General features: G+C 44.7%; 2 protein-coding genes across 2 annotated transcripts; one reads left to right on the top strand and one right to left on the bottom strand.

Annotated features, from left to right (window-relative positions):
- The first annotated feature begins 688 nt into the window (after window positions 1-688).
- Window positions 689-5,767, top strand: LOC137911740 (fibrinogen alpha chain-like). Its single transcript, XM_068756121.1, has 8 exons — window positions 689-814; window positions 1,829-1,933; window positions 2,193-2,380; window positions 2,677-2,818; window positions 3,081-3,179; window positions 3,408-3,557; window positions 3,754-4,273; window positions 4,837-5,767. Exons 1-8 carry the CDS (start codon window positions 689-691, stop codon window positions 5,532-5,534), a joined length of 2,028 nt encoding a protein of 675 aa, XP_068612222.1. The 3' UTR covers window positions 5,535-5,767.
- Window positions 5,768-8,646: 2,879 nt separating this feature from the next.
- On the bottom strand, window positions 8,647-12,185 carry fgb (fibrinogen beta chain). Its single transcript, XM_068756120.1, has 12 exons — window positions 12,105-12,185; window positions 11,768-11,868; window positions 11,280-11,382; window positions 11,025-11,093; window positions 10,814-10,928; window positions 10,630-10,736; window positions 10,397-10,511; window positions 10,106-10,225; window positions 9,901-10,023; window positions 9,730-9,824; window positions 9,412-9,602; window positions 8,647-9,230 (listed from the first exon to the last, which is right to left on the bottom strand). Exons 1-12 carry the CDS (start codon window positions 12,183-12,185, stop codon window positions 8,999-9,001), a joined length of 1,452 nt encoding a protein of 483 aa, XP_068612221.1. The 3' UTR covers window positions 8,647-8,998.
- Window positions 12,186-12,217: the final 32 nt, after the last annotated feature.

Below are 12,217 nucleotides of genomic sequence, written 5' to 3'. Positions count from 1 at the left end.
GTTGTGATGGTGAGATGAAGCCTAAACTACAGCCCGCCTCAACATTCGGCCCCTAAATGTTTAGGCACTCCTGCCATCATCACACTTTTCCTACAAACTGGCCCCGGCCCTCCATCAGAGAAGGGAAAAGTGATGTGGCCCTCACAGGAAAAAGTTTGGGGACCCCTGATTTTGATACTCAAATGTCGCTCCGCCTTTAATCCTCCATTTCTAATCCTGCTGATATTTTAGTTCCTTTCATGATGCTGTTCTTGTGCATACAGGGTGGGGGGGGGTTATGTTTTAATGCTGTGACTTTAAATATGACAAACTACGACGGATGTCTTCTGGGCTCAATTTTCACATTTCAAATCACCACAAGCTCTTATTGGAAAACAGGGTAAAATAAATGAGAATAAAACAAAGTTCAAATGTTACAAATAAGGAAGGAATGACTTTACGTTTTGCTGCAATATTTGTCCTAATTTTTTTTTTCTTTGACATTTACTTTTTTCAGCAATTGAGTCAAACTTCTGTTTGTCACTGTTTGCTCTCAGAAAACATTCTGGATTCTGCCAGGAAGTTCTGTAGTCACTGCACTAATGTTCAATGTGTACAGAAAAGACAGGACAACAAACAGCCCGAGGTTGCACAAGCATCGCCTGACCTGTTGAGTCACAGGTCGTCAAGCCAACCCAGGAGGCTTGAAATGCGGCGGCGGCATCAGAGCCAGCATTCAGCAACCAGCCTTCCCCGAGAGGAGCGTCCAAAAGACATGAAGATGGATCGACTGAGCTCACTCATCTGCTTCGGTCTGATTTGTGTGGCGTCTGTGGTGAGTCTCGCTCTTGGTCACATGAACAAACTGAAACGGCCGAATTAAAGGGATGAGTTCTAAAACACATTAAATAAGGACATGTTGATAAATATAGATGCACTCTTACTCATTTTAACGGCTGCAATGAATCTGATTTTTACATTCCTATAGAGGTAATTAGATTTAACATATTCATTTGAACGTTTGTTTGTTTGTTTTTGTTCAGATGAGCGTTTTGTTCTTCTGTTTATCACGCTAACTTCAATATCCTTGTTAGAGAAGTAAAAATAAATAAATATTGCTATTATATATTGTATAAGACTAAATAGGAAGCTGTTTCATCTGCATTCACATAGCAGTGAAGTTACAGTGTGTATAATGCACATGAAATCACTACAGTTACTAAAAGCGATGTACGAAAAAGACAGTTTGGTAGTATATCATCATCATCATCATCATCACCATCACAGACATCCTTCCTCATTATTCCCATGCACTCACAAAATTCTGTTATTTGTTGGCCAATTGGATCAATAAGGAAGATTCAGGGCTTAATGTATGTTTTTTTTTATTAATACAGTTTATTATGAGAAAATATTTTACTATATATATATGTTTTATTGTATATGGTACTATATACCATTGACCCAAATTTTACACTTGAAATTTAACTTCACTATTTGCTTAAATGTAGATGAAAACAATTCATGCTCATGTTTGAATGAAAACATCTCAATCCCAATGTTTCTTCTTCGTGTGTTTCCATAAATTCAAAGTAAATAAACACTGTTGTAATATTCAGTGAATTTTAAGACTTGAACCTCCCTTTTTTTTACTCTTCAGTTTTGCAGTTTTGTTTAAAATCACTCATTAACTCATGGAAGCCAGAAAAATCTAACTACATTTATTTATTTTTTGCTGCGGATACAAACAGTGCCTAATTAGTGTACATGCTATTTTTAGATGCATTACTATTTCATAGAATTGTTGTAGCCATTCATGAGCTGAACATGCATGCATGTTTCTGTCCAGGCCTCACAGCTCTCTCCCCGAGGATCTCGCCCAGTGGAACCCGCCACCAGAGCAGACAAGTGCGACACGCAGAAGGAGTGGCCGTTCTGCACAACCGATGAATGGGTACAGCCTGTTCCCCCCATTCATTAGTCCATCCTTAGCTTTTCACATTGTGCACAAAAGTGTGCACATTTTATCTTCTTGATTTCTTTTCCTGTTGTATCAGCAGGCAAAAACGCAATCTGAATTTCACATTTCAATATGGGACATTTCGTTTTAGGCTGTACTTTTAACATATAGAACCAACCCCGGATGTTCCTGTCTGAGATTCCCGAAAGTATCATGCCTGTATCTATCCATGCATCTTCAACCTTTCCATCAGGGCCCTAAATGTCCATCGGGCTGCAGGATTCAGGGTCTGATGAACAAATACGACCACAGCCTGCTGAAGAAGATCGAAAAAATCCGCGGCCTCCTGGATCAGAGCAATGCCAAGTACCGCAATGCTGACCAAGTGTCCAAACAGACCTACGACTACCTGAAGGAAAAACTGGTCCTTGAAAGTGGTGAGTGTGTCTTAGATTGTTAAAGGTCCAACTCATTACAGACATTGTATGCACCGAAACAGGAAGTAGCTCACATTATGTTGCGAAGCTGTGATTTTTAATTCATTAATTTTAACCAGTGGGTGATAGCAGCTTATTTGAATCCTTTAAAAGGGTTGTGTGTAATTCTAGCTTTCACAACCAAGTAGCTGAACACTGACGCTACAACCAAGCAAAAGCACAATCAATCAATCAGAATGCCCTGATAGCTCCGAACCCTGACAATTTAACCAAATGCGTCCTCTTCCTCCAACCAGATAGTGACAATTCCTACTTCGACTTGGCCCAACATCTACGTCAGAGGATCACAGACATGAAGATCAAGATAGACAGACAGCTGGGGATCCTGGGTGCCCTGAAAGATCGGGTTAAAGACCAGGTCGAGGATATGCAGCGATTGGAGGTAAAAAAAAAAAAAAAACAACAACTCACATGTATTCCTACTTTTTGTACAGCAAGGCCTCCAACTACACCCCTTAGCTCATAAATGGCACACAAACTAGGAATAGCAAATAAAGGTGGTGAATATAGAATATATGAGTCGAAAGTTATTACATTTTCAGAGCTCAAATCCAAATTGATTGATCAGTTTATCAAATTAGGAATGTCCTTTACCCAAAAGCGATTCCTTACCCACTACACTATCTTTGTGTGTCTCCCACCAGGTGGACATTGATATTAAACTCCGTTCCTGCAAAGGATCCTGCAAAAGGTACTCAGAGTACCAGGTGGACAAGGAGAGCTACGTCGCACTGGACAAACAGGTATCACTTCAAAAAATGAATTCTTTTTGGGCAATGTTCTGGAAGCTTTTTTGCGTAACCATTAATTCTTCTGTAAAACGTATTTTCACATACCCTTAAATCGGTCGTTTCGAAAAGGAATACAATGGCGAGTTTGAAGAATTAGCAGCAAACGCATGCAAATACACTCGTCTAACCAGGTCATCGGTAGAATCTTCATTTATCCATTTCCCTTTGTCCGTTTCCCAGCTGAGCCAGCTGGACTCCCACATGGGCCAAAGCATCGAATCCGTCGGTACGCTTGACGTGATGAAGAGTCAGCCGATGGAAGCCGGCGTGAAAACCCTGTTTAAGTCCAAGGATGTTGCCGCACAGAAGAGCGAAGACTTGTTCCCTGGGGTGAGAAGCATAATATTTTTCCTTGTAAAGGCACCCATATTCTATTTTTACCTTATCTGTCAAATCTTTTGTGCAGTTTCTGATTTATATATTTATTTTTTTGTCTTATATGACATGCAGAAGAAGCTAGTACATACTTCTTCATCTTTAGCAGAGCATTGCACATGCCCACACTGAAGCTCTTCTTCTTTGTCAGGTGAAAACGATGGAATTGATCCTTGTGCATGAAGGCTCCAAAACATCCCCAGCAACTATCTCCAAGGAGCCAGGTACTTCCTACTCTCCTTCTCCATCCTCATCATCACCAACCTCCACTTCTACAAAACACAAATCCATCACTGAGCCCAAGGGAAAGGCCGATGATTTGAGCGGCCCGTCCACCGACGTCGACCATTCTATTACGACGCACGTGTCCTCCAAGTCCATCACCTGCAGCAAGAGCATGCGGAAGACAGTCGTCCAAACAGACGATGGGCCGGTGGATAAGATGGAGGAGGTGATAGAGGGAGGCCCCGAATGCCACACTATGACAGAAACGTCTAAAACGGGGCTGTCCTCCTTATTCCCTACCTTTGGTGGTGCTGAGTTTGGGAATCTATTTGGCGATGACCTCGGCATTTTCGGGACTGCCCCAGTGGAGGATGATGTTCCTGATTTCCAAGCCCGGAGTGTGAAGACCGCGTCTATCGTGCGGACGACTGATACGGTAGAAGAAGGTACCAAAACATCAAAGCTGGAGTAGAATTTGCAAGGACAAATTCAGCTAGATGGCATGTTTTTTTCTGCATCAGCAGGCTTGCTAGCTAGCCTTATGTAACGAATATAAGAAGTGAGTCAGATGTTATTGCTCGAGCTTCAGGATTCAGTTTGATATCTCATCAACTGGAGATTCTTATTTTCTCTTTTTACATTTAAACAGGCAAATAAAGGCCAAAATAATTGTTTCCCTTTCTTTAAACGTAAAAGCTTTTTTTTTCTTCTTCTTATCTTTCATTCTGTGTAACTTTGTAACTTTCCACGGAATGAACTATTTTTGATCAATCAGTCAGAGTCCATCAAAGGCAGGCGAACAATATTAACATCGGTACAGCCAAAATTGAAATTCTGGCTCTGCGCACGCGAATAAACACAAAATATATAGATATAATCCCACCATCAACCAATCAATGATGAAGAAGACATGCAACTCTTCTTCTTAGATTCAAAAGTCCTTTTGTCACTGCAGTCGACATGAGGGAGCAGTGCCAAAGCTAACTTGTGGCCCGCTGTCTGTTTACAGATTGTGCCAAAGTCCACCAATACCACCTGAACGGAGAAAAGAACGGCCTGTTTAAGGTCAAACCCGGCGGCACAAACTCTGCCGAGGTAGTGGAAGTTTACTGCCAGCAGGAGGGGCTAATTGGTGGGTGGTTGCTAGTTCAACAAAGAGAGAATGGCACAGTGAGCTTTAATCGCTCCTGGGCTGAGTATCGCGATGGGTTTGGCTCAGTCGACGCGAATGGCAAGGGGGAGTTTTGGCTAGGCAACCGCAATTTCCATCTGCTGACAAACCAAAGTGAGACCACGATGAAGGTAGAGCTGGAGGATTGGGAAGGGGGCAAAGCCAGTGCTCTGTACACCGTCAGGGTGGGGTCGGAGGCGGAGGGCTTCCCGCTGCACGTGTCAGAGTACAGCGGGGAGGCCGGAGACGCCCTGCGGAAAGCTGACTCGCGCCTGTCTCACAATGGCATGAAATTCAGCACCTATGACAAAGATAACGACAACTGGGAAGAGAACTGCGCAGAGATTTACGGGGGCGGGTGGTGGTACAACAACTGCCAGGCGTCGAACTTAAACGGGATTTATTATAAAGGCCCGTACGACCCGTCTAAAAACGCGCCTTACGAGGTTGGAAATGGAGTCGTGTGGTCAACGTATAAACCGGACAAATACAGCCTGAAAAGAGTTCAAATCAAGATTAGGCCAGCTCTTTTTTAATGGCGCACGGAGGGAAGATTATCTTTTACAGCATGTAGGAAAACAAGGGCATCAAAGTGTCAAAACAGAAAACGCACTATTTGAGGTCAAAAAGCAAGCGTGGGTTCCGGCCTTGTTCATAAATCATTCTGAGATTTCCAAATCACGTCAAACAGCGTGTCTCTTTGTGCAAATGTCAGTGATCCTGGTATCTGATGACCCGATGTGTTCTCCGAGTTGCTCCATGACTGAACTCTGCTCGATCAATAAAGAATCAATATTCACTTCAGCTGCTGTGTCTTGCGCTCTTATTTTGGACTATATAGGTCAGGAAGTCATATACGAAACACTTCACTTTTAACATGTTCTATTTTATCATGTACATTTTTGTACAAAAAGTATGTATAAACCTACATTACAACTATGTAACTATTTAATTTACATGCAAATATACACATTCATTGGCTTTCTAAGAAACGTTTTGATGTAGCCGCTCCAAATTGGTGCCAAATGAATCAACTCTTAAGGCTTGGAATTGAACTAAATTGCATTTCGCTAAAAATATACCCCATCATATTTCCCTGTTGTAAAAAACATAAACTCCATTTACCGGTAGATAAATGTTCACAGTTATAACACAATTACAAAAAAAATACAAATTTGGGAAAGACCTGGTATGACTAGTTGTTTTGATCAATCAGATAATAATAATGATGGATGATCTTAATAGCAAAATGTTATTTTAATGCAGTAAAAGTGAAAGTAAGTTTAAATAGAGAATAAATTAAACTGACTACTTGATGTTTGTAAAACTGACACTGTAGATATACAATATTTGATTTGACACACATTCAGATGAATTAAATTCTCACAGCGCTTCCCTTTAAATACTTGTTTGAAAAAAGTGATTTGCTTTGTTTTAACTTTTGAATATTTTTTTAAATGTTTTTGTGCGAAATGAAATGAACCAATCACAAGATAAGAACCATTGAGTCATTTACGTACTTGTTTTTATCAGCGCAGTCACGTTGGATGAAATTGCAGATTATAAAATAACCATTTTAGTTATTTAATCGTGAAAACCTCGCACCAAAACACGATTGTCACTTTATCTTTGCAGCACCGTGCCTGAACTGCAGTCGCTGAATAACTGATCAGGGTCATGTGTCTGTGTTTGTTTGTTTGTTTGTTTGTCTGCAGTGTGTTTGAGACTGACGCAGCAGCATAAGAATAGCAAGCAGCCCTCAAGCCACACCTCGACATCCTGGATGCGACACTGTCCAAGGAAATCCGAGGCCGTTCTGTGTTCGGATGATGACTGGGTGAGACACACACACACACACACACGGCAACAAAGTTGAATTCAACATAAATGCCAAACTTTTATCTATGCAGAATTGATCCTGAAGTTATTATATAATCGCGAAACCTTTTCCGAAGGTATATAAATGTCCCTCCGGGTGCAGACTCCAGGGTTTGATCTCGCAAGCAGACTTCGACGTGGCGAGAAAACTGAGGAAGGTGTGTGAGGCCGTGCAGGCTCATGAAGACGCAGCTGAGAAGTGCATGACTGCGATGACACGCGTCTACAGAGATAACCGGAGAGCCATCGTCCACAGATACAGTAAGACTGAGTGCCACTCAGAGGTCGCGTAACAGTGTTACCGTGGAAATCGGCAAAAAGCTGGACGGCTTACTCGGATATGGTGTAACCATAACCCTTAACCTTTAACCCCTAGCCCTATAGCCACAAACACTGACTCCTAGCCCTAATTAATGCTTCATTCACCTCTAGTGTCAGAGCACAAGTTTGTGGACGACGCCGACAGATTGGCCGGAAACCTCACGTCGCTACGGAAACGATCGTCGACGCTGTCGCAGCAAATCGTCGGGCTGAGCCGGAGAATCCAGGAACAAGTGGAGGAATTGTATCGCACAGAGGTGACAGAATATTAATGGTCTTCGCTATCAAAGCTGCCCTGATCAATAGTTTGGTCGACCACTAAAGAATCCCACTAAAAGTTAGGGTTGGGTTATTTGCTTCTCTATTATTTATACGTCTACAGTCACGGGCCACTGTGACTGAATACATCATAGTACACATACCAAAGATCCACTGGTCAATCCACTGGGATTATTCCACAGGCAGCAGGACACAAGCTAATCCCGCACGCACAGTCAATTTATAATGGAGCAACATGTCGACGTTTTTTGGTTCGGTGCCCGTCGCTGATGTCATGCTGGCGTCACCAGGTGGACACTGACATGAGGCTGCGAGCCTGCCGTGGGTCCTGCCAGCTGGTCTCGCCGTTCAGCGTTGATCACCACGGCTATCAGTTACTCCAAACGGACATGGGCCAGGTGGAGCGCTCTCGCTCCCAGGCGTGGAGGGCAGCCGCGCCTCGTGAAGATGTCCCACGCGTCACACTGAGGCCCGCAGACCCGGGCCCGGCGCCGCACGCGGGATACAAGAGCATCCCCACGGTCCAGAGAGAACTGCTGACCCAGTTTGAAGACATCGGCCAGAACCACTTTGTTTTGGAGGAGAGCGTGGAAAGGAAAGGGCTTGAATAAAAATACTGATAAAAAATCAGGAAGCCAGGAGGAGAATAATGAATTTTGTATCCTGAAACGTTTTCTATGCATAAACGTCATTGCTCACTTTATCTCCAAGTGTAGTATAATGATAAAATATGTTTTGTCTAATACCCACCTCATCTCGCACTCTTTGTCCTTATTTATTTGTGGTGCATTATTATGATAAAAACAGATTACCTGTCAGCACGCAGTATATATACTGCATGACTGCATAGTATTCATGTATGTGCAGTTAATAAAAGTCGGCTGTGACAAAACTGTTTCACCTGAGAGTCCGAACACTATTTTGGTTCTTTTTCGACGCTGGTTTCATTATATTATTAGTTTCTAATACAAAAAAACCTTCAAATAGATGGTTTCACTTTTATTCTATATAACGTGGGATTAGAAGTTCTTTATCTAAAATCTGTTTTACTCCATAATCTGTTTCCAGTTTCGTTTCAAAGAGGTTTTCAATAGGAACTTGGGGGGGGGGGGGGGGCATTTTCTTTCACGTAGTCAACAAAGTAGACCAGACAGAGATTATGTTCCTCAATGTATTTATTGAGTAGCGGAGGTTAGCTGGCATCAACTCATCCTGGGAAAGCACGCTGAATATGTCACATAGAGCAGGAAACGGCACATTTTCAGCACATTCTCGCAGAATCTTTCTTTATCTCTCAACGTGTTTATCTGACATTCCTCATTTCATCATGAGTTAAATGCTCTGTGTGATCATATTTCCTCTTATAAGCACGTCCACATTCGGACTGACTTCAATGCATGAAAATGTGCACTTCTTTCTTTGACAAAGTTTTCTGGCTTGCAACCCATGCTGGGACACTATATAGTGGCTTTTATTTTGGCGGGGTGCTCTATGCGTTATATGCGTGCGTGTATCCCCGGGATTATCTGGAGGCAAAGAAAGGCCTGATCTTCATGCTGATGGCCTTCAGGGAATACCAGCTCCCCTTCCAGTTCATCCACACCACGCCGTCATCTGTGCCGTGCTTGGCCATTTGCTTTGTGTAGGATCCGCCTATGTAGTATCGGCCATTGGGATTGGCCGAGTGGCAGCGGTTGTACCACCAGCCGCCGCCGTCCTCCCTGGCGCACTGTTTGGTGGGATCCCCCGGGTTCCTGTGTCCAGGAAAAACCGCAGTGAAATAAAAAAAAACAATTTCCCACGTATTTAAAGCATAATTTACAGAAAGAAAATCATGTTGTGTATTGAGTAAAAAAAAATGTTTTTTAGAGTAAATGTCTTTTTTGTCCCCACGGCGCTACAGAAACCGCTGACACAGCACAATGGGACACTTACCAGTTGTCGTTGTCTCTGTCGTAGGTACTGAACATCATGCCGTTGTGAATGGTCATGGTGCGATTTTCACCAAACAGCTCCGACGATCCTTCCAGGAAACCGTTGCCAGCAGTGCCAGAGTAACCGCCCACTGCCATCACGTAGTTGGACGCATCTGATTGGACGGTAAACTGGGAATAATGGGCCGAGACCTAAACGGTGATCCAGAACCAAGAAGTCGAGTTGAGAAGGTTCTTAATTAGACAGACTTCGTGCATCTTGAATCAGCAAAGAAACCCAGGTTAACGTCGGAATGAGAATAAGACTCCCCAAACCAACCTTGGCCCCGGTCCAGTCTTCCATCTCGATGAGAACCTCAGTTGGGCCCATCTTGGTCAGTTGACTAATGCGGTCGTTGCCCAGCCAGGATTCGCCTGCCACATGACGGAGAGGTAAATACTCAATCCACACAAGCGCTAAATATGAATTTCCTATTTTGGACAGCCTTACCGGGAGTCTCGCAGTGACCCTTGCCGGTATCGAAGGCGATGTTGCCAAACCCACGACGATATTCATCCCAGCGTCGGCCAAAGTCCACACTGCCATCGAGTCTGTTCTGGATGAGAAGCCAGCCTGGTGGGGGGTGTGGGGGGGGTCAGTTACAATCAACCATTCAAATGAACCATTGGCACCCCAAACTGAGTTCTAATCCCACCTCCATTCTGGACGGTCTGATCGCAGAAGACCTTGTACGGATGGTAAAGGTTGTCGGGCTGGATCAGGTACATTTGGGAATCGACTCCTCCTCGACGGAAGATGTGCTCGCACTCCTTACCTGAATTAGACGGGAGCAATCAATCACGATCCATCACAGTTGCTCTGACTGCAATCGTGATGAACGCGGAGGCCCCTCGTATCATCAGAATGACGTTTGCTTCCTATGACAGGCTCACGTTGGGGGGGTGGGGGGGGTTCGTCTCACTCCTCTAGAGGACGGAACACTCACCCGACACGACCGGAATGGGACAACTGGTCTTGCACGGCTCCTTGCATTCCTCCGTCTGGCCTTGGACGGCCTTCTCCAGCTTCTGGATCTTCAGCCTGATCTTTTCCAGGACCCCCTGCAGGTACGTCACGCTTTGCATTAGACAACTTCAAAGGTGTTAAAGATCCACTGGATCCCAGAATCCGTCCCCTTCTTTTCGAGTGATGCCGTCGACTCGGAGTGATCTTATATACCTGCAGCAGTCTGATGTTGGAGGGGAAGACCGTGTCCACCGTCTCCTTGATGTAGGCGTGTTGCTCCTCCACCAGATTGCTAAACTGGCCGACCACCCTGCTGTTGCCTGCAAGGAGAAAGACATCTAATATCCACCTGCTTGCGTTCAACTGGATGTGCTTTTGCGTTGCGGTGCCTCCTCACCGTTGATGACTCGCTGTCGCTCCCGCAGAGAGCTCGAGACGCTGGTGACGTAGTGGTAGATGTTGTTGGAGGACCTGGACAGTTCATCCACCTGAGGCTTGAGTTCATGAATGCTCTGCAGGAGGCAGTGAAACAAAAAGACTCAATCAAACCCGTGATCTCGATGGCAGCAATGTGAGGAATTCAATTTGTTTCATTTTTCCATTTTTACCGTCTTGATGTCTCTCTCTTGCTTTTGCAGCGCTGTCTTCAGCTCGCAGCCGTTAGGACACAAAACACCCTGGTGGACGGAAGCCATGCTTCAGTGAATGAGGTATACTCATACCCCCCCCCCCCACAAAATAGTGGTTTCTTTTTTCTTCCTGAATATACCCCAACACAGCTTCTGATAGGTCGGATACTGGGGATTGGACATTTTGCATTAACCATCCAAACGCCTGGCCACCTGGCTGGCGTCCCTCCTTACCATCTCCTCGGAGGCGTGCGTGCATCCTCCAGACTCTGGCTGCTCCTCCTCCTCCACCACCTGTGGCCTTTCGGGCGACGTTGAGCCGGGGCGACTGTGATACCTGAACGAGAAAGGAGGGAACGCATCCTTATGATGGCCGATCGCATCAATTGCATTTATAGTTTTATACATTTTGTTTTTGTCTGCTCCTGCTCTCTATCACTTCCCTATCGATCTCCTTGTTTTTGACTCTCCTCCGACCTGTCTCTCTCTCTCTCAACCCAGCCGGTCCAGACAGATGGCCATCCACCATAGGTTCTGTCCAAGGCTTCTGCCTGTTAAAGGGAAGTTTTTCCTTGCCTCCGCCGCCAAAGTGCTTGCTCTTTTGGGTCAAGTTGGGTTCTGTCTTTCCCTGCTAATCCTGTAAAGTGCCATGAGATAACTTTCTGTTGTGATCTAGCGCTTTAGAAATAAAACTGAACTGAATTGATCGTGTGTGATCGTACCTTCCTCTGCCTCCGCTGCTGATGATCGGGCCTGTGGGATAGAGGTTCGGGGTGTATCGATCCCTTCCTGTGATTGGACGGTGACTGCGAGCGTCCACCGCCTTTTACACGGGGGGGGGGGGGGGGGGGGGGAAGGAAAAACAAGAAGAGGTGGTGAAAGACAAAATAAGGAGAATCCCTGAAATAAATGAAATAGTTTCCTCACATACAGTAGCGTTCGTTCCTGAGGTGACCGGTGTGTCCTGCGGGGGGGGGGAATAGACAAATCAACACTGAAATAGAATAAAGCTTAGATGTGCAACAACTCTCATGGTATTTGAACAAAAGTTGAATTCACCGTGTCGTATTGGTCGTAGTCCCCGTCGCCGTCGGCCCAGGCTGCGCACACGCACACGCACAGAAGCAGCAGCGTCCTCATCATAGACAGCGAATGAAGTCGTTCCAGTGCAA

Source organism: Brachionichthys hirsutus, chromosome 23 (assembly GCF_040956055.1).
Source record: "Brachionichthys hirsutus isolate HB-005 chromosome 23, CSIRO-AGI_Bhir_v1, whole genome shotgun sequence".
Classification (NCBI taxonomy): domain Eukaryota; kingdom Metazoa; phylum Chordata; class Actinopteri; order Lophiiformes; family Brachionichthyidae; genus Brachionichthys; species Brachionichthys hirsutus.
Note: the sequence above shows the minus strand (reverse complement) of the source record. Positions and strands in the feature narration are given on the sequence as shown.